At 38.6% G+C, this 27,952-nt stretch overlaps 1 protein-coding gene and 1 pseudogene across 2 annotated transcripts; both read left to right on the top strand.

Moving 5' to 3' along the window:
- The first annotated feature begins 242 nt into the window (after nt 1-242).
- rab3ab (RAB3A, member RAS oncogene family, b) lies at nt 243-27,466 on the top strand. Its single transcript, XM_084100693.1, has 5 exons — nt 243-347; nt 13,349-13,576; nt 23,799-23,917; nt 24,018-24,142; nt 25,149-27,466. Exons 2-5 carry the CDS (start codon nt 13,349-13,351, stop codon nt 25,337-25,339), a joined length of 663 nt encoding a protein of 220 aa, XP_083956819.1. The 5' UTR covers nt 243-347; the 3' UTR covers nt 25,340-27,466.
- On the top strand, nt 4,600-5,598 carry LOC311074748 (putative nuclease HARBI1; annotated as a pseudogene). Its single transcript has one exon. The product of its transcript is annotated as a putative nuclease HARBI1 (transcript).
- Nucleotides 27,467-27,952: the final 486 nt, after the last annotated feature.

Genomic DNA, 27,952 nt, shown 5'->3' with positions numbered 1-27,952 from the left:
AACATTGGTTACATATTAGTGTGATGAAAATGACACTGACCTGCACCGCTAATGTAAACAAATCCCTGTGTCAGCTGCTCGTTTTCTACGACCATTTTAATTGATTAATTATGGAAAGGCCAAAGCCAAGTTCCTAAATAATGAATGATGCTGGTTTTAAAGAGTCTTGAATATTTTACGTCCTGTGGGTGGGATTGCATTGTTATTATTAGCTCTCGGATCCGTCAATCAAAAGCTCTGACCCCGCCCCTCTTGGCGTCACACGTCTTTCAAGTGACGTCAAATTGTCTGCAGGTGTTGGAAAAGGCGCAGTATTGGCGTAAGTGACGCTTAAAAAGGCTTTTACGGTAAGAGAACGGTAGTAATATGCGTTTTAAATATTTTACGCTAAATATACCGTAATATATGTTTATGTGTGTGTTTGTCACTGGGAAACTGCGAAAAATGTGCTGGTTGCAAGGAGAATAACCTTCATTTGACATGAACATCGCGAATCCTGTGCTTCTATTTTTACTCCCCATGAAAGACAGATCTGCCACATAGCCTTTGAAGCGTTGGCATTACATTGCACGGATTCGAATGATTGTTTGCCTTTTCGTTTTTTATATCTAAACGAGAATAACGAATCCATGCTCGTTGTGTTCTTTAGCATCATCTCAGAAGATGGTGAATCAGGTGAAAATATCCTCCGCAGCAGCAGTGTTGCATGTACATGTGCTGTTTCCTATTATGTAAGGATGCTCAGATTTTTTTGTTAGTTATAATTTTCCTTTTATAATAAAGGGCTATAATGTATAATAGGCTGTACTGTATTATGTAATATTCTAGTATAACATTGGGCTACTGATAAAATTCCGGCATGTCTCATAGAACCATTCAAGAAAATGCACGTGTTTTGTGGCTCTATGTCTAGGATATTTACCTCCATAATTCAGCAAAACCAAAGTTATTAGTGGTTCTGTCCTTGTTTTGGACAAATGTCTCACATTTGGCAGTTTATATGTTAGGTTGCTTCGTTTAGGCCTATTCTTTGCTAAAAAACAAATAAATAAATAAATTAAAAAAAAAGGTTTTGAACCAGCCAAAACAGGCTGATGGTCTTTTGGCTGGTTCAGAGGTGTTTTTGTGCACTTTCCAGCTGGTCACCACCAGCTAGACCTGCTTAACCAGCAAACCATTTTAGGCTGGTTTAAGATCTTCTTCTTCTTCTTCTTCTTCTTCTTCAGCAGTGTTATCTGACTAGTATTTTAAATGATGATTTTGAAGCAGATCAGTTTGATGGTTCTTGAACAGAGCAGCTCCGACCACACAGTGTCCACTAGGGCTGTCAGTCTCAATTTCTTTTGCATTATTGAGGATTTGAGTCTAAAGGAAGAGAAAAGCAGTCTCTAGTCTAGAGCAGAGCCTGCACATTTCATGTAGTGTAATTGCTGTTGAAAACAATTTTCTTCCCAACAATATATAGCCATAAAAATGAGCTGGCGGTCTGGCAGTTTGTTTTTGGGCTGAAAGAGCATCTGAGATCTAAAAGTTAGCCTCTATTTTTAGTCTGCTCGAGCCCTCTGTTATCAGGAGAGATGCTGATAGGATGCTTTGGTGTTCTGCAAATCTTCCCGACACACCAGACGTGGAGTGCTGAATCACAGATCAGCTTCCTGGTTCTCTGGAGGAGAAGCCTTTTTGTTGAGTTTGTGCTGTGTCTGGTGGAAATTATTTTGATTGTGATGAACATACATGTATCCTGGTTAAACATGTATATGAAATTAATTAAGCTTGTATTAGAGTTTTTTTATGGTGTTTTTGACAGGTCAGAAATAGAATAGGAACATTGTTTTCTCTTTAACCACCCTTGAGTTCTCTATCTAAAGATCATGTTGCCCTGAAGTGGAATACGATGCCAATCTCCAATCCCATTTCGCTTTTTGCCACAGTATTCCAAATGTCTCTGTTCGGAGTGAATTACTGGTTACTAAGTACTGCACAGTGTATATATATATATATATATATATATATATATATATATATATATATATATATATATATATATATATATATATATATATATATATATATATATATATATATATCACTTTATAGACACCTAATATGTGGCATTTAGTAGCATCCAGAAATGCAGTGGAATCCAGTGTAATTTGTAAATAAAAAGGCTTTTTTTAAAATGTTGTGTAAAAGTAAATATTAATTTACTCATCCTCATGTTGTTCCAAACTTGGTAACTTTTTCCATGGAGCACTCCTGGTTCATTGTAATTGCATAGAAATAAGCAAACTGCAGTCTTTAAAACTTTTCCTTTTGCGTTCCACAGACGATGACATAAAGGTGAGTAAAGGAAAAAATAACTCTTATTTTTGGGTCAACTTTAACTCTCTAAGTGGCTTGTTGAAATAATGACTGAGGACTTGTTGAATTTTGTTTCACTCTGGAAATAATATATGAGGTCAAGTGCTTTGCATTGTGGGATACAGTAATGGACATAGGCTGTGTTCGAAAATCACCCCCCTATACCATCATTCACTATTCCCTACATTAGTCCACTAAAATAGTTCACTTGAAGGAGTGAATGAAAACGAGTGAGTGAATTCTGACACCGAGTTCGCTGGAAGGGCTGCCGCTTTTGCATAGTTTTTGCTTGCTATTTAATAATCATTTGAAACTTAGCAAACTGGCAGCTCCAGTAGTAGGCCTAATGCTTTATCTTGAACTCTGTCATGGAAACTACCATGTATAAACCTTAATTAAACAATTTAATAATCAATTAAAAAGGAATTTATACCTGTATGATATTATGCTGTAGCCACATTGGACCAGCGATTTGGAAAAAGGATGGATGGATGGATGGTCAGACACGGGAATTAATTCGGTGCGATCGTCACAGTGCATTATGGGTATTCTATAGCCATTGAGCGTACATCGGTTGTACGCTCGTTATTGCAATGCATTGTGGGAATAAATAAGTGCACTCAATAACGCCCTCTATGGTTTTGGACATCAAATGACTGTCCCCTCAAATAGTGCCCTATTTTGGACACAGCCATAGTCTGTTCTGTTATATACTGTACACAATATGCATGCATACTATACTGTAGAAATAGTAAGTGTATAGTAGTATGATGTTAGCCTCTGTCTGTGCCTTTCTGAACCAATTTCTTTAAGGGTTTATTTAATGGAATGTTTTAAGGTGAAATGTCAGCCCTGAATCTCTTTTTCTTTTTCAGTGTGTTTAAATTAAGAGACAAGTTATATTGTTAATGGAATAGGCCTACTAGCTATATACTGTGATCTACTTTTATCTGTTTATATCTGGACTACTTTAAAAAAAACGAAACAAAAACAGAATACACATTATCCAATGGTAAACGTTGCATAATACAGACAAATGTATGCTATTTGTTGTCACATGACCTCATAACACTGCATATGAGTGGTGTCCAAGGCCCGTTTAAAAAAAAAAATAATAATCTGGATCAAATTGATCTGGATTTGGAAATCCCATGTTTTGCCATTGTTTGTTTTAATTTTAAGAAACAAAAACATTTTACATTCCTTATTTTGTTATAATGTTAAATAACAAAACAAAAACAATACTATCCAATAGTCAAAAATAATTTACAGGACAGATACCAGCTCTTTCCATCTCTGCCTTTAGGAGATGTATCTCCATCTGCACTTTTTTCTGCTGCAGTTGGGTAAGCAAGATTTGTTCTCTACCCAGTTCAATTTATACTTCTGCTCTTTCGGTTTCCCGTTTCAGAAGCAACTCATAGCTGTCACCATCCTGGTTTGTAGCTGAGGAACGTTTGCATTTTCTTGTAGGAACGTCTTGGACTGTCTTCATTACATCCACTGGGGATCCTCAATCACTGTAGTCAAGTCCAGGACAAACATTTCCTCTGCAGGAGAATTTTGCTCGCATTCTGCTGAAGTCCTAGTCTTTGTAAGCATGGCTTACCACTTTTGTAATTGTGGCCTCTCCATCTGCTTCTATGCCTTCAATGCCATGCAGGGCCTCTGATTTTTTCTCCTCCTATGATATCAAGGACCATATCAGTGAAATCACCCCTCTTATATGACCTGTTTGGGGGTTCTTGGCTTCAGTAAGGCTCTTCAATCGCAACAAAACTTGGTTTATGGTCCTCTTTTGGCCAGACCCCATGGCATTTAAGCGTTCAATGGCACATCTTGTTTTGCAATGTGAGGAGTTGAAGTGTACCTGCTCAGCTGTGTTTGCAACTGGAAAAGGGGTCATTAGCCAGCCAAATGTTGTGTTTTCCTTTTCTGGTCACTTCTCCACCTTTTGCAGAGCTGAAACCTCCTACTATCGAGGCAAAATTGGCCCGAACACCCTCCAGCAGTGCACAAGTTTCTGCCACAGTGAAATTAGGCCCTTTTGAGTCCATGGTTCCAACTCTTTGGTGTAGCCAACACTGATCTTAAAAGCCTTGAGCATGATTGCTTTGGCTTGTGCTCAATTAGGCTTACATCAATCAGCTCATTGCTGGTTAATGGGTGACACCATTTAAACACATCATGTCTTTGCACCCATTTCTCTCACCCATTTCGCCCTACAGAGGCATCCACATGGCGGGTATTGTTCATCGTTACCATAGGAGAAGGTACCGTTAAAGCGCATGCTGAGCGTGCCAAACCACTCGAGCAATACACATCAGAAGAACTGTGTGAACGTTTTCGCTTTGGGAGAGATGACATTAAGTACATTGCAGATCTTGTCAGGCCAACACTCCAACACCAAACCCAAAGGAGTCATGCTTTATCCGTGGAGGAACAGTGCTTAATCGCTCTGTGCTTTTTCGCATGTGGGACTTTCTACCAAGTAATTGGTGACAATATGGGAGTGAGAAAAGCAACCGTGAGTAATGTGGTGAAGGCTATGTCAGTAGCACTGGGCAGTCTGATCAATCAATTTGTTTCCTTTCCTAAGGATGACCAGACAGCTCAGACTAAACGCACGTTTTTTTCAGATGGGGAACATGCCTAGCACTAGTATTGGTGCTATTGATTGTACTCGTGTATATCCAAGCACCTTGTGAAAGGAAGTGGGAGTATGTCAATCGAAAGGGGAGGCACAGCATCAACATCCAACTTGTGGGCAATGCCGACCTCATAATAACCAACTGTGTTGTGAAATGGCCAGGGTCTGTTCATGATGCACATATTCTAAGAGAGAGTGCACTATACAGAGAGCCTCAATCCCACCGACCAAATGGCATAGTATTGGGAGACAGCGCACATCCACTCCTACCCTGGCTAATGACCCCTTTTCCAGTTGCAAACACAGCTGAGCAGGTACACTTCAACTCCTCACATTGCAAAACAAGATGTGCCATTGAACGCTTAAATGGAGTCCAGAGAGACGTGCCTTAACTACTTGCGAGTACAACCCAAGGTGGCATGCAACATAATCCTTGCCTGTATTGTTTTGTATTACATCGTAATATGTCCCTCTTGATGACAATTTTTGAGCCTGATGTAGAACCAGAACAGCCGCTAATGTTCTTACCTAATGAAGGACACACTGGACATGCAATTAGAGATGCAATTGTGAGAAATTACTTTTAACTAGGCTACTGAATGACTGAGTATATTTGTTGTTGTCATTGCCATTAGTATACTGTGGAGAGCTGTGAGCAACAGTGACATTTATTTGACCGCTGATAGCTTTGAGATTTTTGTTTGTTTGTTTGTTTACCATATCTCATTAGATGTGACATGCTTCATATATGCTTCAAATATGAAGAAATGTATATATCATCAGTAAACATTGATTTTGTGATCATTCACTTAAAAAAACTCTCTTCATTTGGTTCGAAAAATCACAACTGAATCCACCCTTCTGATGGGATTTTTTTTTTTTTTTTTGATCTAATAGATCCCAAACCGAGTTCAAAGTTTTGAAAAACCCAAAGGGCAGGTTTGATCCAGATCAAATGTAAGATCAGATTACATGCTTTGATTTGATCCAATCCGTGATCCGAAATCCCACTGGATTACTTTTGAAAAACTGGGCCCAGGTGTCGTCTTGGAATAAAACATCAAATTCAGCAAGGAAGGACACATTAAATTGTCACAGTAAAGTCATATACTGTTACAAAAGATTATTATTTCTAATACATTATTTTGAACTTTCTATTCATAATAGAATCCTGAAAAATAAATTATCGCGGTTTCCAAAAAAAATATTAAGCATATTAAGCAACTGTTTAACATAATAATGATAATAATAAGAAAGGTTAAATCGGCATATTAGAATGATTTCTGAAGGATCATGTGACACTGAAAACTGGAGTAATGATGCTGAAAATCGTTCACAAATAGAAAACAGTAATTTTCAATTTGTAATAAAATATATATATATATATATATATATATATATATATATATATATATATATATAATATTTCAATATAATAATATATTTCAATTTGTATAATATACAATTTTTACTGTATTTTTTATCAAATTAATATAACCTTGGTGAGCATAACAAAAAATCTTACCAACCCTTAACTTTTGAAAGGTATCGTTGCTAAAGATCTCCACTAAACTATAGAAAGGAAAAAGGAAAACAATAAATATCCCACTTTTCCTGTATTCTGCATATGTTAAGTCAAACAGCCCTAACATTTGAAATTGTACAGTTAAATGATGAAGCTTACCGGTGTGTTTCTAATCTACTAAAGCACCATTTCTTGAAAAAATAAAAAAATTACGAAGTAGGCATTACTTTTTTTAAAAAAACATGAGAAGGAGATGACACCAAGTTGGAAAAACATGAAAATGTAGCTCATTTAAAGTTTATATTTTGAAGGTCTCTGTTGATGTACAGCATTCAGCTGCCCATCCAAAGCCGAGACTGCAACATTGCTAATATTGTACATACACAAACTCTCCTTCGCTGTCAATGCAGCTGTTTCAGAGCAATTAATAAACATTGCCTGTACACCTGAATGGTTGCAGACAGGTTTGTTGAATATAGCATGTAATAAAAAGAAATAGAAATCATGTATACAGCTGTAGCTTGCATAAAATCCAATGCTTTTACTACAACAGCACATCTGCAATTTGGGCATGCGATCTGTAACGTAGAGTTTTCAAGAACGAAGGAGAGCTGGATCCATATGCAATGAGTTTATTGACAGAAATCCAACATGTAGACCAGAGAACCAGGAAACAGAATAATTTAAATACACAAGGGGTAATTGGCAAATAAGACACACCTGGGAACAATTAAAGAACTAATCAACAAGAAAAACTACAAAGAAAACATGACGCAAAACAGGAAATAACAAGTCCACACAAGATCAGGGAAAAAGAAGACAGGAATCATGACACAATCCTTTTCAACCATCTACTATTCTTAAAGGCTTGTAAAGATGATAAAATAATGTATCAGGGTTGAAGACTAATAAATGTGTCTAACATTATCTGTGGTTAATCACAATGAAAATGGAAAGTCACTTGCATTGTATTTATTTGATACAGTTGAGTACACAGTGTGTTTCACTGTGTACTGCAATTGTTTGTAAATACAATAGGTCATTTTCAATGCATTTGGAAAATATGCATACATGCGCATTATACATTCTGCAGAAATAGTAGTGATATGCTGTTCCAAATATATTCCAGCATCTGTATGTGTATGGCACGACTGACTTGAGACGAACATTAGTCTAACTTGACATTTTTCTTCCCCATGTCAGAATTAGCTTAATTTAATAGTGTAAAACATTGTTAGGGTGGAATGGCTGATTAGTCCTAAAGTAAAACCTTCCTGAGACAGCTTGATAAGAATAAAACATCTGTCCTTGTCAATGTGAAAGGCTTGCACAGTGTTTCAGCATTTTCTTTCTTTTATATGTCTATCCATAAGATCTGATTGTTGCTTTTCACTTGATCCCAATCTGATCTCCCAAGCATTGTTGAGTCACTGCGATATGTACAGTGTGTAAGCTCATGTTACATTTGCCCTCTCTAACTTTCTTCTCTGCTCACCTTCAGTATCCATCCTGGTACTTGTTTTACAGAAAAGAGTAATTAGTTAATAATTCCAAGTTAACATGCTAAGCATGTCGTGAGTAAAAGTGAAAAAAAAAAATCAATAATAATAATTACTTCTTGTGGCCTGCATATTCACGACGAGTACAAATAGCAATGCAGATTAAGACTAGGCATATATTGACTTGGGACTATATTGGGGTGAAGCACAGGCGGAGCACTGCTACTTGGGTGCAGAGATATCATGCAACACCTGAAATCCCCCAACTTCCGTATACCGGCGTGAATATTAGCCGGTGTTGCGTGATATCTCTGCATTGCTATTTGTACTCGTCGTGAATACGCAGGCCACAAGAAGTAATTTTTTTTTTTATATATATTTTTTTAATCACTTTTACTCACGACATGCTATCCCGCAAACAAAGGATTCCATTCATTATGCTAAGCTAAGCTAGCGGCGGCGCTGCCAGACTAAGACAATGCATGCACTGAGACAAAAATGTGTTTGCCCACCTATCTAAATGTAGGGGAGACGGTGAATAACCCCTATTTCAAAAAACGGTGGCGTGTTCCTTTAAACGTGTTTAATGCCATGACAGTTTATTTTAAGGTGACGTACAGTGAAATTAAACAAAAAAGTACTGAGTAATTTTAATTAACTATAGAACTTACTATAGGGTTAGTACTAATGCACTATAGTAAGTGCATTTAACGTGTAAATATATCACCTTTTTTATTCAACTTGATGTTGATTTCTTATCATTTTCTTATTCTGATTTTATGTTTTCTCATTAAAGTCCAACTGAAATCAAAATTGACCCTATTTACTTTGTTAGCGCATATTACTAGTCTTGTGGTGAACAATTAATCCGTGCAAGTTAATACACAGAAAAAAATTTGTTTGCCGTCGTAATCTTTAATCAAAGTCTGAAAAGTTACTTCCGGTCTGGAATGGCGTTCCTTCTCTGATGATGTAGGTTTGACGGCTTGGGTTGAAAACGCTTAACCACTCCCCTCAAACCGTTAGTCTGCTATGAGCAAGAGATGGAGAGGAGGAGCGCTAGAGTAAAACCCTGCCCTCTGTTCAATATTCCTTTTCACTGGGAAATACGTCACAACACTGGAGAAAAGTCGTTTGCAACTTCCGGTTCACGCAGACTTTAAGATATTATAATGATTTAGCCTAATATATGTTTAAGTCATTTACAGCCGTAAGGTTATACAATCACAGATTATAATGATCATCATCATTACAGCAGCTCATGTAAACTTCAGATGGACAATAGATTGAGTCGCCTTTGTCATATTCCGATGAAGGTGTTAAAAAAAGACGGTTTTAATTCAGAAGGTCCTGTGCCAAATATTGATCTGACACCAAAAGAAAATGTCAGATTAATGCCAAGGCATGGCAGCCTCTCAGACATTTCTTTTTGTCCCGGGATTCTTGCCTGACTGATTTTCAGTAGCTGGTGACTCTACCGCTGCTGTTTGGTCACAGGTCTCAAGGGATAAGTGTCAGACAGTGGATGGGACAACGATTCACTCAGCCATAGTGAATCCAAATAAAGTAATTTTGAAGTTAAGCTTTTGCTTGCTCTGCTGTCTTCAGCAAGCTCCTACATGTACTAAATCACAATGGCTCTGTTCCAAAATTGTTTGCTGCCTTTCTGTTAGCTCATTACATGGGAGCAACTGTATGTAGGAAATGTCACATACACATCATGCATCATACAAATAGTGCTCCTTATGTAATAAATTTTTTGCAACAGTTTGCATGTTGCTAAGCTAACAGCATAATACCAAAAACCATATATGCCAGTGGCATAGCCAGAATTTTATTTTTTGGGGATCCCATCTTAAAATGCAATTAAACAATTAAGTTAGAATGGATAAGTATCTGTGACCCATTAAAAATACCAAAATTTGTTTTGTTCAGTTTTACATGCACAAATAGCAGCATAAACAACAGAACATGAGGATTCATAAATCGTCACATTACATACCTGCAGCGCTTCTGTGATTGGAGAAAAACAATAAAAAAAAACTGTGCAACATGTAGTAGCAGGGCTGGACGATTTAAAAAATGTAATGTTTTGCCTGAATTTTTAAATCAAGAAATCAAGGTTTTGAATAAAAATGTTAGCAAATGTTACAAATAGACATGTTGACAATACAGCTATGATAAGCAGTAAGAGAAGAAATTAGCACGCCTGATTAACTGGTCTTGTGTGACGTGCTCTTTGAACGTAGAACACATCGCTAGTGTTAGCGGCTGTTCACTCAGAAATGCGTATTAGAGTGGTGCACTTTTAGGCCAAAACACAGAAGCGAGTTAGCATATTAGCACTTCCGGTTCCATCGTCCCGAAGTCAATGGGTTTTTTTAATGAGGTTTTGGTTAAATGTCTGAAATAAGGTCTGTGGTGAACACAAGCTCAAGACACTTTCACGTTTTATTCTGTGACATAAAAATATACCAGTATTACCCCACTCATGATTTTTTGAAGCTGTTACGTGTCTTTAAAAAGGCGGTTGCTAACAAGTGGCTAAATGGGACTGCAGAGGCTGTCGAGGAGATTAAACGTCATCACGCCGAACCTGTAAACTCAGTTCGCTTTTACAGCATCTTTATGGTTATAATTGTGCTCTTACAAACTATTCTGACTCAGAAGTTCTGGATAAATGTTTTTAGATAACTTGTCGAAGGAACCAGTGTGATGCTAACTGCTGGTTGGCCTACAAAGTGACGTCATACCTGCACCACTCTATTGCGTAAAAAAAAAAAAAAAAAAAAAACGAAACTCGGGAAATGGAATGAGAAAAAAGCATAGTTATTAGACCTGAGTTTAACTTTTTTTTAACTTGAGCGCTACGTTTTAAAATGCCGTTTCATGGGTGAGACGCTGCAAAAGACGCGAGACACGAGTGCAACAGCCAAAACGTGTACAAGAAAAATGCAAAAACCTGGAAAGAACTACGTTTGATATTTCATGTTTGCATGATGGTGACAGGCTGAAATGTGCTGTTATTTTCTGTTTTTACAAAGCATTTGCTGTTAATAATAGCCTATTATTGGTGTTATTTATTGCTATTAATTTTTGGCTAAAATATATTTGAAATCGTGTATTGTTCAATTGTTCTGAAATAAATCTAGATTTAAAAAAATGAAAAATGAAAATGAAAAAATTAAAATGACAGCGTAGGCTATGCACAACACATTAATCAAGCCAAGTTTGAAAACAGTTGTTGCATTTTACCACGCAGCATTGGTTACTCTATCAATTAGAGTAACAAATGAACAATTTCTTAATTGGAACTGGAATTTCCTTAACTGGGGGGCTTTACTCATATTGTAATGTAACATTTTGGTCATATCGCCCACCCCTAAACTGTGTGTACCAAGATGGTTCACTCGTATTACAATGAATGGGAGTAGTCACAGTATGGCAGTAAATACTGCCTCTAAATAAACAAGCCAGTCGCCAGTTGGTAAAGTCTTTGCATCACTGCAGCTGCTGCTTGTAGCTTTGATGGAAACAGTTACTTATTTGAGTGTAAGAACCGGTTTATGAGAATGTATTGCTGATTTGAAATATGTTATTGAAGTGTCAGTTTTTGGTATTTCCCCATTCAAGCAGATACAAGTTGCTTTTTCCTGCCCAAAACATCTGCCCTGGAGTCGTTGTCAATATGACTGCGTATTGATTTGGTTATGCTCAAATAAACTTAACACTTTCTGTGCCAGCATTTTCCAGTGTTTTTTATCGTTTTCACAAAACTTTCATGGCCCGCAGAATATTTTGTTGTATAAATAATTGAACATGCATCAAAAGAAAGGACAGAGCTTCTGCTTTAAAAAAAAATGTCATTTTTTTTTTATTAATACTTGAATGTGGTTAAGTTTCATAAAAAAAAGCATTTTGAACAGCGTTCTGGTGCGATATGGCTGCCATCGCATCGGTGGCTGAGGAGATCCCCCCTTTCTATGTAAAGCGCTTTGAGTGCAGAGAAAAGTGCTATATAAATGTAATGAATTATTATTATTATTATTATTATTATTATTTAACAAAAAGTGCATAAGCAGTGCTTTTATTGGTTGTGCCTCTTTTGCCTGTTTTGATTCAGAGATTCTGTACTCTTTCAGAAGTTGCCTAATAGCTACTGTATTAAAATAAAAACACGGAAAGCCGAAAAATTCCTTCAATGGCTTAGAAGCGTTGTCTCATAAATTACAGAAAATTATGTTAATGGCAGTGAAAGAGTTAAAAGTAGTACACAAATATTGCATGAACAGTTCATTTTAATTAGATTAAACTGTTTTTATTATTAAGTATCAAGTATTGAATGATTTAAGTATGATCAACATTTCTATTGGTTTATACTTTTTTTTTTTGCACTGATTTCATTGCATTGCATTCTGGGATTGCCATTTCTGCAAAGCATACAAGCAGGGCCTAAAATGAACACTTACCAATCGCCACATGCTTGTAAAAACTATAGTTGGTGAGTGTATGAAATTGTGTCACTCACCAGTTGGTTGGTAACTTTTATGAATTCTAATTGAATTATCAAATCGCAAAGGCAGCTATCAGGTTATATCATATTTAGTCTGATGCTCTGTGTGTTTCAGAGTGAAAGGGTGTGTTCTTTTACAACCGAGCAACTCATGATCTTTGGGTTTTCAGCATCTCAGAATGGCTCGGTACACAGTAAATTCTGCTCACACAAGTGCTGAGAGTTTGGGTCGCTTATACATGCATTTGAAAATGTATTAAATACTAGATTTGTAAGAAAAAAATTACAGTGCAATAGTATTATTACTATGGTAACTGGTTAAACTGGTTAAACTGTGCTGACCCACTCACAAGCACAACGATCCTGTATCCTGCTTTTAAAAAATGCATTATAATTTGCAATCACAATTTAAACTACAAAAATCACATCAATAATAGTAACTGCTTTTTATGAAATAAAGCAAATACATTTTAATGGGCAGGACATTTTCTCAAGTCACTGGCCATTGGCAGGTGTGGCAAAAATAGTTTTGGCCCCTGGATACAAGCTTTGCTGCTTTATGAGTAAATAGAATCCAGAAGAAGGAATCATAGAAGGCAGCATAACGTTGGTGATTTACAATGTTACAATGCCCAAGGAGTACATGCTAACTATTTGCATTATTCTCTCAGTATTCAATATTTGAAAACATAATGTTTGTTGTGTTTTGGAACTTAACATAATGATGATGCCGCTATAGCCTGAATGCTGTTACGCAAATGTATAAATAATATCCTCTTTTTCTTTTCTACATCCTATAGATGGCTTCAGCTACAGATAATCGTTATGGACAAAAGGAGTCTTCCGACCAGAACTTTGATTACATGTTCAAAATCCTGATCATCGGGAACAGCAGCGTTGGGAAGACAAGCTTTCTGTTTCGTTATGCTGATGACTCCTTCACCCCAGCATTTGTAAGCACGGTGGGCATCGACTTCAAGGTGAAGACCATCTACAGGAACGACAAGAGGATAAAGCTGCAGATCTGGGTGAGATATTGTTTCCCATCAGCACTGAGAGCATTGATTAGGTGCTGATGTAGATAAATGGAACATATCTGTGCCAGTTTAAGGGCTTGTTGTGGTAGAAAAGAGATTAATGTTTTTTTTTTTTTTTGTCAAAAACGAATAAGCAGATTTTTGCATTCTAGCTATTTTCTTACTGGAAAGTCCATAGTGGTGATCCATTATTATACTGGGGTTAAAGTCACTGTTTATTGATATTGATTGTTTTATTTCAGACCCATACATTTTATTTAAATATCTGGAACAGAGCTGTGGTTTAATATGCAAGTGTAAAACAAAACAAAAAAACCCCAGGCATTTAACTTTTCAAAAAATTAAATACAATTGTGATAGTAATGCCATAAACCTAAATATGTAAAATCAACCAATGGAATCAATTAAGCCATTGTGGTTTAAAGAAATGTTGTGTTCTACAGAGAAAGACAGAGAGAGAAAGAGAGAGAAAGAGAGAGATGGTCAGTAGCTAGTATGGTTGGGGAGGTTTGCTGATGTGCTAGATGAGTAACCAATCAGAATCGCTTGTGATGTATTAGGACCCCTCCCCCAATGTCTCATATTTCCCTCTGGTGAAGACGACCCTCCCCCACCTCACAGACCGCAGCAAAGACCTGACCAGATTCACACACGCTAGAGAAAAGCTTGCTCTCGCCATCTTACCATGGATAAAATGTAGTGTTATGTGGCATACAGTATATGGTCTAAAAAGACCTGGAAATTTGGTTATATTCAGAATTGAATACTTGCTTGCTATTTATTGAATACTGTACAAAATGTACTGTATATGCTCAACCTTCTTCTTCATTTATTCAAAGTATTATGCAACGATAAACATTTCAGACAGTACTATGCTACATTGTTGTCACATGACTTCAAGCATGATTCATAGAGTGGCGCCCAGTTGTCACCTTGGAAATATAGGGGGTTATTTTTTATTTAAATCCTGTTTTGTGTAAGAATGTCTGATCAAGTTATGTCCCAAGTAGGGATGCTCATTTCGATTAATTTTCCCGACCGACAACCGCCGCTCGTTAATCGATTATTAACCGTTAACTGATAAGATTATAATATTGAATTGACAGCCGATCTCACCAATCATAATCCGCCATTTTGTCCGACAAAGCAGTCAGGAGAGATAACGTTAGCTAGCAGATTAACATGGGAGGATTTGAACTTGAAAAACGGAATGTACTGACCCCTTTCCGCGGTTTAAAACAACATTCCTTCTTATGTTAATTCATAACTTATTTGATGCTATAGAAGGAAGAGATGATCGGTTCACGAGCAGCTTTAACGGATGCTCTACAGCGATCTGTCAGACACATTTAAGAGCCACAAAACGGTATGTAGCCTATTGTATAAATTTATTTAAAAAAATGACCAAATTTGAAAGGTGAGACTTTGTTTAATATGTTTAATATCAGAAGTAACCGAAAAGTAACCTGGTCTGTCCTTGTCTGTCAGCATGTTGTCAGTCTCCTCTCTGCTCCGCGATGTATTTTTCACTGCGTGAGAACATGGTGTACGTGAGAGCAGCGTAGCTTGTCGGACATAGCGACAGTAACTAAGGGGGGCAGGTCTTTGCGAAGGGTCAATTGCATTAAATACAAATAAAATGGACGCGTATCTGTGACCCTTTTTAAAAAAAAAGTTTTTATCAAAGGGTTTATTTTAACGTGCAAAGTGCAAACAGCAGCATACAGAACAGATCAACAACAGAACCTGGATTCAGTTTAAATGTTCACGCACCTGCAGCATTTCTGACAGTGAGAGAAAAACAGAATAAAATAATACAAATAAAAAACAAAATAGGCCTACACTAAATATATTTTTTAAACTTAAATAATTAACAAATTAAGATGACAAAAAGAAAACACTGAATCCGTTTGAACAAAGCTTTAGAAAAAAACGGCATTTTTTTTTTCTCGTTTTTTTATTTAAAAAAAGCAACATCAACGTGATGTGGGGTCAGTCTAGAGCGCAGCCTGTTGACAGTTAGACCCGCGGCAGAAAACACCCTCTCCGATGGGATGGATGTCCCATCGGACGGGAATACACAGGTAACGTCTCGAGACGTATGTGGTTGCGCGTGTCGACCATAGACTGTAAAAAAGGTGTCGACGCGCTCCGTGAGTTAATAAATATATAAGCTATAAAGTATTTTATTTTTAAACCATGCAGCAAACTAAAAAAAAAGAAGATAAAAAAAAAAAAACGTTTTAAACCGTTTAACTGATAGTATTAATCGGTCAAAATTTTTACATTCGGTTAACGGTTAAACGGTCAATATGAGCATCCCTAGTCCCAAGACATGTTAGGTATTGCAGTTGTTAATGGTTCCAGTTCATTCGTCACACTAGAAATGGAAAGTCTATTCAAGCGCATATACACCATGCTGTGTGCTCTTTTGTAGTCTGCATACTATTTGTTTTTTTGCTTAGCCTGGATGGATGCAGAATTTAATTGGCACATAACAGTGCTTGTTTGCCCTGATGCTCTGTACTGTACTCTTTGAAAATGGTTCAGGGTCAGTGTAATAGAAAACAGAAACACTTGCTGGATTGCAGCATATTGTTGAAAAGATGCTGATGTATTACTGTGGTATCAGAGTCAAGAGCCAAAAATAGGCTTTCGGTCTCAGATATTTTGGTATATTAATAGGTCCATTAGTGCTGCTCAGTAGACTCCATTTTGACCTTGTGAAGTCTCTATAGGAATGAGAGGTTACATTGTCGGTGAGGATTTAGTCTATTGATATGATACACTAGGCTGATGTCCTCATAATTCTATCATCTTAATGTTTCTCTTAGAAAGTCTTTGATAGTTGAATTAACTGGAGTTTATCATTTACCCACCATCATGTTGTGCCAAACCCATAATACTCAGGACATTCATTTCTTTTATTTTTAAATAATTTATTTAGTATTGTTTTAAATACATGCTCTATACTTGGAAAATACATGTAATTGAATATACTATATAAATAAAAAAATCAAAATAAAAAAATGATGGACAAACTGAAATTATTTGTGGTAATCAACAGCATGTTGTCGAAGTTGTACTTAATCTCTGAATATTCCTTCAATGAGCCTCTGTACTTTTTTCCCACATAAACCAGAAATACAGGATTTAGCCTTGTAGCTCCTCCTATCAAGAAATATGAGATCAAGTATAACAAAAAGCATCCACCATGTAGCCTAAGGAGCTGATCCTTGCATCACTGCACCAGAGAAATGAGCCTGTTAATTATAAACTCACTCAGTTCAGTCAATAGAGGCCTGACTTATGCAGGAGGCCAAACAAAAGCTTGTCTCTGGAATAACATGATGACTAATGATCACTGAATTATATTTTATTTTACTACAGCTTTTCAAAAATGTGGTAGAAAATTCAATAACTTTTTCAATAATTTTATTTCACAAATCTGGCAAGAGAATATAAATAACCAGATTTCTGGTTGCTTGGTGGTTATCTTACTCAAGTTTCAGTGACATTCTAGTCGCTAGATATGGCTTCAGGCCCTTTTTTCAATGTAAATCCATTTGATTTTTCAATCATGTTATTGTCCACCAAATTAAAATAAGCATTTCAATAATATCTCTCTACATACAAGACACACTAATTGAGTTATATTTCACTGTTGTAAAGGGATAGGTCATCCAAAAATCAATTACACACCCTCATGTCATTCTGGATACTTTGTTCATCTTCAAAACACAAATGAAGATATTTTTAATTAAAACTGAGAGATTTCTGTCCCTCCATGGAAAGTCCATACCAGTAAAACTTTCATGCTTCAAATAGTTTTATAAAGTACTGTAAAAGTCATCTTTACGAATCAAGCAGTTTAATCCAAGTCTTCTAAAGAGACACAATCACTTCATATGCATGATGAACAGATTTATATCAAACACTACCATCCAAACGTTTTGGGTCAGTATGATTTTTCGAGTCCTACCCTTGGCTCCAGCGGCGAGACACCCACAATCCTCTTCAGTGTCCTCCTCCACCTCGGCCCAAACAACAATCCCTGCAATACAGAAATGGACATTGTTTGGGCTGGTTCACACAGAATGTGTTTTTGCTGTTAAAATAAACAAGATGCAGGTCAGTGGAACGAAAAAAAGCGCAAGGTCTAGAGATGTGTTTTGGAAAAGTTGAACTTCTTTTAACTTGAGCACCGCGTTTTTAGAATGCCGTGTCATGAGGGAGACGCTGCAAAAGACACAAGATGTGAGCGCAACAGGTAAAAAAAAGTCAGTCTAGCATGTATTTTACAAAAACTATGGAAAAGTAGCGCAGTGGAATGGAAAAATGTGTTCTGTGTGAAAGGCCCCTTAGGTTTGAGACGGACTCTAATCAGCGCAAATGTCCATTTCTCTTGTAGAATGAACAAAACACAGTTTTAAGGCCTGTATGTCTCCTTACAATCAGCAGTTCCTTCTCTTAAATCCACTCCACCCTCCAAGGCATCTAACAAAGCAAGCAATACCCGTAGGGCCCTGAATTCAGATTCCCCAAAAAACTCTGTCTCCCTTCCTCGCAAGACCCGACACCTCCTTCGTGTGTCGGGCTGTGGCAGTAGGCCTTCAGCAAGTCTGGGCCGTGCCCCAGATTCTGCCACTGTCAGGCCCCACTCTCCTCTTCCCTCCGCCCAGTTACACACTGCGGCTTTCCCCAGCGCTGCACCTCATTTCGCAATACCAGCCTTCCTTGATGCATTCCTTCCACTTAGCGTGAGTATGCCTCTGTTAGCGGCGCAAGCCCAGCCATCACAGTCTTCTCCTTACGCTATCTCTAATCCTCTCCCTATCCGTGGCCTGCAGCCCCACCATCAGACCCTAGCGTCAGGCTGCCTCCACTAGCGGCGCAGGCCCAGATGTCTTATTTTCCTTCCTAGCTTCTCTCCTATTGTACCCTCCTTGTTCCTCTCCAGGCTCCGGCCTTTCTCCCTCCCAACACTCTCTCCCAAGCTAGATCTCTATCCCACTGATCGCCTTTCATTCTCCGAATTCTCCATCGCTTTTAGTCACTACAGTGAAATCTGAATGATTATCTTGCGATAATTGCAGAGCTCGCGCTATCTTACGGAGGAACTCACTTTTACACATATCATAAGCTGTTCTCAGTAAAATGCACTGTCCGTGTTGCCCAGTGGTATCAGTGCCCTACTGGGGTGCACTAGATGCAGATCTCCACAATATGGTGTTCTTGGGCTCCAGGAACATCTCCTGTGCGGTCTGTAGATTCGTTGCCCACTCCACCACAGCTTGCCCTCTGATTAACCCTTCAATTCCCCCATGCCCAGATTCATCCCAGGTTAAATCAACTAGCTGTCCCGTGGCCAGCAAACATCAACTTTGACTCCTCAGCTATGGATACTAGAAGGAGAAACGCTTAATTCATTCGCTTCCAGCAGTCAGGTCTGCAATAATTTAAACAAGGGGAGATGTGCAAGACAGCTTTGCCGTTTCATGAACATTTGCAGCTATTGTGGCTGTGCTCATGCCCGCTCAAGATGCCCTTTAAAGAGATCTGGCAGATCTAGATTTAAAACCTGCCATTGAAAGCCTCCCTCCCAAAGTATTATTTGTGATAATATTCAGTCAGCTCTCTCTGAGCCTGACACAGTCTATAATCTAATTAAAAAAGATGTTTAATCAGGCTTCATGATCGGCCGTTTTAACATTTCCCCATTCAAGTGTTTCTGTATCAGCCCCTTTGGAGTGGCTATTAGAACATTTTCAGGTAAAAAATGCTTGATAATCGATCTCTCAGCCCAGCACAATTCCCAGCTTCTGAGCATAAACAGCCTTATCCCTCTTGAAAAATATTCTCTTCATTACCACAACATTGATCAAGCAATGACCTTGATGAAAAACACTGTTCGTGGCTCGCCAAAGTTGACATCACTTCTGCAATTAAAGTCATGCCCATCCAACCAGATTCATGGTATTTATTCAGCATATATGCTGGCACGGAAAATGATACTTCGCCTTCTGCTTAACTTTTGGCTGCAAAAGCAGCCCGAAGATTTTCAACATGTTGTCAGAAGCTATTTGCTGGATTCTCTCTAACAACTATGCAATTCCTTACATTATTCACCTTACTAGTTCGTGCTGCAACAACCTTAGTTTATGGATAACCTTCCTTAAACAGTGGAACAGTCTTTACTTTTTCTATGATAATTTGGTGTCTCTTCCTGTCGATATTCAACTTTTTACCTCCTGCATAGGATTTGGGGGATTTCACCAATGCAGCTGGTTCGTGTCAACATGGCCCCCAGCTTCTAGACTCACTGCAGTCCTCAGTGTCCTCAGCGCTGTTCGAGCTTTATCCTCTTGTCGTAACAGCTTTCCTGTGGGGAAAAGAATGGTCCACCAATAGCATCATAGTTCATTGAGACAACGAAGCAACCGTGCATTGCATTAATAAAGGTTGTTCACACTCCCCCACATTGATGCTTCTCTTAAGACTTCTTATTTGGATTTCAGCATGCAATTCATTATAACTGCCCATATAGTTCATATGTGCCAAACACATTCCTGGGTCCAAAATTCAAATAGCTGACTCTCTCGCGCGTTTTGCTTTTCAGAAATTCAGGCTGCTGGCACCAGAGGCAGACCCAACCCCAGTACCTCATTATTCATAGTTGATATTCCCATAAACCACCAATTGAAAACCCTTCTTGACACATCTCTCAACACCATTCTTCAAGCCATCTTCCCTAGAACCCTTCAATCTTGCGTAACTGCATGGGGATGTTTTAAGTCATTTCACCTCACATACAACCTGCCTTTTCCCGATTTTTACTTCTCACTATTAACTCATTTATATCTCAACTTACAGCATCAAGAACCTCCAAGCTTGTTCCATTAAGGGTTACATAAGCGGAATCCAATTTTTTCATAAACTTATTTTCGGTTCACCCTCCGAAGAAATAACCAATCACAGACCTCCCTTCTTATCCAAAGGACTCAATCCACCGCCTAGATGCCAGACAACCCATAACTTTAGACATACTCACCAAATGTGTCTCTACTCTCCGCTAAATACCAACCTCACACTCGATGCAATGTTTATATTGGCTTTCTTCGGTTTTCTCAGATGCTCGGAACTCTTCATCAATTCCAGCTTCAACCCCAAAAGTCCATACCACAATTACAGATTTATTAGTGCTAAAAAGCAAAAACATCTCTTACTTAATCAAACAAAGACAGATCAAATGATAAAAGTCCATTTTATTGACAATTTTAATCTCCCATCAACAATTCAGCTGTACCAATCCCTTTTAGCCTAATAACATTTCAGATGCTCACAGGCTAAATTCCCATCCGACCCGCTCTTCGCAGACTATTCCAATCACCCTGTTACGTGTTTCTGGTGAGTTCAAATGGTAATTTCCAACAAGATCCAGTCTTCTCAGGGTCTGGTCGCTCCTTAACCAGACTGTCCGGCATTTTCTAATTTCTCAAGTCTTACAATACCAACTGCACACATTTGAAGTATCATCATCGGAACTCTCTGCTAAGTGAACATTGCATTTTACAGTCCATGCAATCTATAGTTTAACTCATGCATTTTAAACTTCATAAGATAATACAACTGATTATGAATACTAATAAAGAACAATAATAATAATAATACTACAGATACATAATATTAAACAATGAAATTATATTCAAAGATGAAATTTTACTCTTCACGCTCAGTCGTTCTCTCATATTCACTGTCTGTTTAGGCTTAAGTGCAAATCATGATAAATGGTCTTCTTATCATTATAAACTTATTTAACATTCAAGACACATGCACGAAGTTCAAAACAAGAAGGGTATAGCCTTATGATAAAAGAAAACAGTCAGTAGTGCGGTACTACAATATTGCGATTATCACGACAGCCCTATACATAAGAGCCAGCGGCAAATTCCTGAAAGACTGGCCGAGATGATGCTGTTCTCTGCGTGTTACGAACTGCTCCGAGACACGAGGGTAGAGGATCCAAAAGCAGCTTTTATTAAAGGGGTTATCCAGAATCGTAATCCAACAAGCAGAGGGTCAAGCACAGGAAGACAGTCCAAACAAACAAACAAACAAACAAAACAGGCAGGGGTCAGAGGCACAGGAGTAATCCACGGGACAGGCAAGAAATCCAAAAAAAAACAAGAGACAAGAAAACCAGGGAAAACGCTCAGAAGTGCAGTGCAACAACATACAAAACTTCACAGTGAGTGATGGGGTGGACCAGGCTATATGGGGTGAACTAAACAAGATAATGAGTTACAGGTGAATGTGATAATGAGTGCTGATGAGTCCAGGCAGAGAATCATGGGAGATGTAGTCTGTCCAGGGCGGAGCAGGCAGTGCAGATGGCCAGGAAGGAGATGACCCTTCAGGCGGCCAGGGCGGAGCAGGCTGTGCAGACGGCCAGGGAGGAGACGACCCTTCAGGTGGCCAGGGAGGAAACAACCTTTCAGGCGGCCAGGGCGGAGCAGGCTGTGCAGACGGCCAGGGAGGAGACGACCCTTCAGGTGGCCATGGAGGAAACGACCCTTCAGGCGGCCAGGGCGGAGCAGGCTGTGCAGACGGCCAGGGAGGAGACAACCCTTCAGGTGGCCAGGGAGGAAACGACCCTTCAGGCGACCATGGCACAGGAACAGGCTCGGGCGGCCATGGCTCAGGAACAGGAGCGGACACCGGCTCAGGGACAGACACCAGCTCAGGGACAGGAACCGACACAGTGGCAGCGGCCGTCTCTGCTGAGGGCTCAGGTTCAGGCGTGTCGGCGGCCATCTCTGCTAAGGGCTCAGGTTCAGGTGTGTCAGCGGCCATCTTGTCCAGAGACACTGCCTCGGCGGCGACGTGAACAGTCTCTGGATCGGCAGATGTGACGTGAAGCATCTCTGGATCGGTAGGACTGACGTGAAGCGTTTCTGGATCGGCAGGACTGACGTGAAGCGTCTCTGGCTCGGCAGGACTGACGTGAAGCGCAGGCTCGGCAGGGCTGACGTGGACGGACTCAGACTTGGCAGGTACTGTGGGGTTGTGGGGCTCCTCGTCCGCCAAACCCACAGTAAAAGCTGAATCGCTCAATTGCAGGGCCAAGTTAATATACTGTCCAAGAGTCCAATGAGGATTGCACAGAGGCATGCTTGAACCGAGCGGCTCAGATAATCCTCCCCGAAAAAATATCATTAAGCATACCTCTTCCATGCAGGTCAGGTGAGCCAGCTCCAAAAAGTCAATCACATAATCCTCCATTGATCGATCTCCTTGACGGAGACGCATAATTTGTGCTGCTGGATTCATGTTGGTAAATTCTCGGCTGCTGGATCTAAGTTAGGCGAAGGTTTCTGTTACAAACAGAACAAAACAAAACAGGCAGGGGTCAGAGGCACAAGAGTAATCCACGGGATAGGCAAGAAATCCAAAAAACCAAGACACAAGAAAACCAGGGAAAACACTCAGAAGTGCAGTGCAACAACATACAAAACTTCACAGTGAGTGATGGGGTGAACCAGGCTATATGGGGTGAACTAAACAAGATAATGAGTTACAGGTGAATGTGATAATGAGTGCTGATGAGTCCAGGCAGAGAATGATGGGAGATGTAGTCTGTGAGTGAACAAGATAGTCTGGTGTGGAGTGCCCTATGGTGGCTTTCAAGGGCACTCCAGCTGGTGACCGTTACACTGCGGGTACATGAGCGCTGAATGGCCACTGACGGCCTGGACCTCGCATCTGCGAAAGTGTCTCAACAGATTGTAAAATAAGCACTATGATTATATATTAGTCACATATTTGAGGTATAAATAACTACATTCTCGCCTAAAGAAACTCTTAAAACTACATTTCATGACACAACAACAGTAGTAGTATTTTTTTTTAAATATGGTGGATTTGCTCGACCGCCATGACAGTTGCCTCTAGCGGAGTGATACAAACGGTGAAACAGTTAGAGTGCTGTTTCTGTGTGAATATAGCACGGCTGGAAAAGGCTCTCAGCCAATCAGATTCGAGAACCAGAAAGAACTGAACATGTGTATATATATGTATATATATGTGTGTGTGTTCTTACCGTAAGGGCTTGGCTAATGCCAACAAATGCATATTCTGTATATTTTAAATGTAAAAAATAGGTTTTGCATTTGTTCCTATTTTAACTTGTGAATTACTGACTATTCCTTTACAGGACACAGCAGGACAGGAACGCTACAGAACCATCACCACTGCCTACTACCGCGGAGCCATGGGCTTCATCCTCATGTACGACATAACCAACGAGGAGTCTTTCGCCGCAGTGCAAGACTGGTGAATTAACTAAACATGCGAAACATTCTGCCTCAAATATAACAGAGGAAATTGTGTTTAACAAGCAAAGATTTAATTATGTGTAACTGGTCTCCCGCAGGTCCACACAGATTAAGACATACTCATGGGATAACGCTCAGGTGCTTCTAGTGGGCAACAAGTGTGACATGGAGGATGAGAGGGTGGTGGCCTCTGAGAGGGGCCGACAGCTATCCGAGCATCTCGGTAAGTCATGTTTGGTGTTTGGCACAGCTGTGTCATTTCAAATATTCTTTCAGGGAGAAATGTATTTGCTGACATACATCATATTTTCTGGAACATAAATTTTTCTTTTAAATCATCTTTTTATCAAGTTTATTTTTATAACGCATTTCCCACATGCCGGTATTTTTACTTTCGCATTAGTAAAATTGATTTAGACTTAAATGTTGTTTATGATGACTGGCAGTATAATTTGTTTGTTTTATACTTTTTTTTATTTATTGTGTAGTGAGGACAACTCAAATACATGTTGATAGTGTTTATAATGTTTGTAATATTTCGTTTTATTCACTGTATTTTACATTATTTTTGAAAGTAAAAATAAAATGTGACTTTTATACACCGATGTGAATTATTGGTGTTTTTTTATTTTCTCTAATCAATGCAATTTTGACCCGATGTGACTAGTCACGTGCAACTTATTTTCTGGAAAGTACGGTATCCATTTTTTCATGGCTTGATATTTGTATTAGCTATATTGGGTTGGGTTCCAAAACCTAGTAAGCTGTCTTTACTGCCTACATAGGCAGCTACTTTCTAAAGCAGCATACTTACTAAAAAAAACCTCTGTGTGTCATACAAATCACAATTGATTTCAGTAGAGTTTGGCGTTAGCATGTAGCTAAGCTAAGGACACAATACTCTAAAAAGCACACACTATAGTCCATTTTTTATTATTTCTGGAAGTTTCTGGAGTTTCACCTGATGGAATTACAGTAGACATGGCTTTTGTTTCCAAAACCGGCTCTACGAAGATACTATTGTACCTCTTCATCTCAATGTTGTAAAACTTGTCAAAGGCAACTGTAGCAAAATAAAAACTATGGTAAAAATGATCAACTCCTGACAACTCACACCTGACAACTGCCGAATATGGCGCTTAAATTGAAATGGTGCTTTTGTCAGTGGCAGCTCAATGGGTTTTAGAACAGGGCCTTAGTCTTGACTTGGTTTCTTCTTTTATCCTCAGGTTTTGAGTATTTTGAGGCCAGTGCCAAGGACAACATTAATGTTAAACAAACCTTCGAGCGGCTGGTAGACATAATCTGCGAGAAGATGTCAGAGAGCCTGGATGCTGCTGATCCTGCAGTGACGGGAGCCAAACAGGGGCCGCAGCTCACAGAGCAACCCGCTGCCCCGCACCAGGACTGCGCCTGCTGAAAACCCCACGGCTCTTTCTGCACTGCCTTGCACCAACACACACACACACACAAAAAAAACAAACAAGTTTAGGTATTTAAAAAGATCAAGAAACAAAACCTTCAGTTCCCCTTACTGCCTCCTCTGGCCACACCCTCTCCTCTCTGATGTCTCACTTTAACACCTAAAGCTTTGACATGGTTTTATTCAACCTGCAATCCATTACATTTTAAAAGGAAAGCCATAGCACCATTTAAGAATTCGATTAGGCTTGATTAAGCCTGTGTTATGTTTTAAAGACTTAATGAAGTTCAAATTTTAGGGGTGTGTTATTAGGACCAAGTTTGGTGTAGCACACAGAATCAGTAATCTTTTAATTTTCGATGCCTTCATTTCATTTCACTTCATATTCTTTTCTTGTACTCTTCCATAACCATATTTATGAACAAATATAAAAAAAGAGATTTCTGTATATTTATTCCAGAAGTGTACATAATGAATACAGTTCAGTATTTAAATTATAATGTTAGAGATACATATCTAAAATGTTTTTTATTTATTTATTATTATTTGTTTTTTTGTTTTTTGAAAATGACCAATTCAGTCAAATATAAAGAAAGTTATAGAAGTCAATTAATGCTGTTTTCATGGTAATTCTTTGCAGTGCGAGTCACCAACCTTGCTTATTTGTATCTGTGACATTGTATCTTGTTTACTGCCTTGCCTCATGTAATTTCAGTCCCGGGACTGAACGCCAGATATCATACACAAACATTCCTTGATGTAAATTTGCATGGAAGGAAATAAAGCCATCTAGGCAAATAGTGATTCCATTCTAAATGCTTCATTAGGTCTAGTCAAGTATATTTCTAGTCAAAAACAGAGTCTGATTTGCAGCCATGTTGTAATTTCATTATAGCAGAGCCATAAGCTCAACCTATTTGCTATCAATAACACTCTTATACGCTCACAAAATTTAGCAAATATCTGAGATTTGACTGGAATTTCCCATAAAGACTTTCTAGACTGGTGTGTGTCCTATGAAATATTTGATGTGGCTCTGTATAATACCACACCTGCAACTATAATGAAAAATCCGTTTGCAAAAAAAAAGAAAAAAAGTCCATGACAAGTATTAACGTTTACATGTATAAGACCCTCCCTGATTATTCCTGCATCTTTCCTTTGCTATTCTGTCTTCCTTTAGTGAACACTTATTGTACATACATTTGAGTCTTTGGTTTTATGTGTGAACTGTGTTGTATCAATTCTAGGCTTTAAAAAAATCTAGGTGATATTAAGAAGAAAAAAATACAAAAAGAGGATATAAAGGGTGTTCTTTACCTGCTGTCGTGTATGCCTGCTTGTGAATGAATGTCACTTTATTACAGAGCAATATTGAAGAAAATACCTTTTCATGTGTTGCAGATTATTTATCATTCTGTTAACATAAACAGATCATTTTTTGTAGGATGTGATGGAAATGTGATCAAGTGGTTTAAATCCTAGTTGAAACGTACTGTTGTAAACCAAAGCAGGAAGATAGACTGACTGTCATGTCTACGTAGAGCTGGTTTGCTGAAATTCAAAAGCTTGACTGTATTTGTGGCAAATGCTGTTGATTCTTTAAAACCTCAAATCATGTTGTAGAAAAAAAGTTTAATGTAGATATCTGCAGAGGCACTGCTAAAATCCATGGGGCCCTGGACAAATAGGTGGGACCCTCTCCTTCAGGACTAATGAGCAGACAATACAATAGATAGAGGACCTTAGTGAGACCCTTTCATGGCCCTGGAAATCAGAAGTGAGAAGATATGACTGAATCTTTATTAACACCACAGCTCACCATATAAAGTAGTCGCTCCACGTTCAGATCAGTTTATCATGACTACGAGTTTGTTCTCCATTTCCTACATTATTATCTAGAATTATTTCTATTCATGCTTTCCATTGTGATTTTTTTTATTTTTATTTTTTTTATTTTTGAGTGTAATGTACAAGGAAAAAAACACTAATATGCAGTAGTAAATGTACTGTACTTACAATAAGGGGTTTGGTGTTAAAGTGTCCAGTGGTGAAATTTACCAAATCAACTGTCTATGTTGTGAAAATGACTGAACTTATAAAAATAAAGGTTTGTGCTGTTTACTTGAGACCATGTTGCATCTGTTTTGGGTCAGGCCTATCGCCTAAATCAGGGGTGTCACTCCAACAGAGGTTAGAACCAACCCTAATTAAACACACCTGAACCAGAAACCTCCAGAAAGGTGTTTTGGAGCTACACTGCAGGACAGTGGCCCTCCAGGAGTGGAGTTTGACATGCGGCCTAAATTAAATGACTTCCAATGTGGTTTAATTGAAAAACAATCACTAGATGGACCTAAAAATAGCAGCACCCCGGGATGAAGGCTGAATCAGCTGTTGTCATAGGGTGCTTCTCAAACGAAAGGATGCATCCTAGTAAGGCCAGATATCTCGGTTGTCACGTCATCAAGCGGCTCTGAAGGCCGTCTCAATTTGAAGGATCCTTGAAAGCAGCCTTACTTTTGCATCCCTTTTGCAGGATGCATCAAGTGTATCCGATTGTGTCCTTAAATCACCCACAATCCTTTGCACACATTTCAATTCACAAAA

Source organism: Abramis brama (genome assembly GCF_963993115.1).
Source record: "Abramis brama genome assembly, chromosome: 23".
Lineage (NCBI taxonomy): Eukaryota > Metazoa > Chordata > Actinopteri > Cypriniformes > Leuciscidae > Abramis > Abramis brama.
The sequence above is the reverse complement of the archived record's forward strand: the minus strand, read 5'-3'. Positions and strand labels throughout refer to the sequence as shown.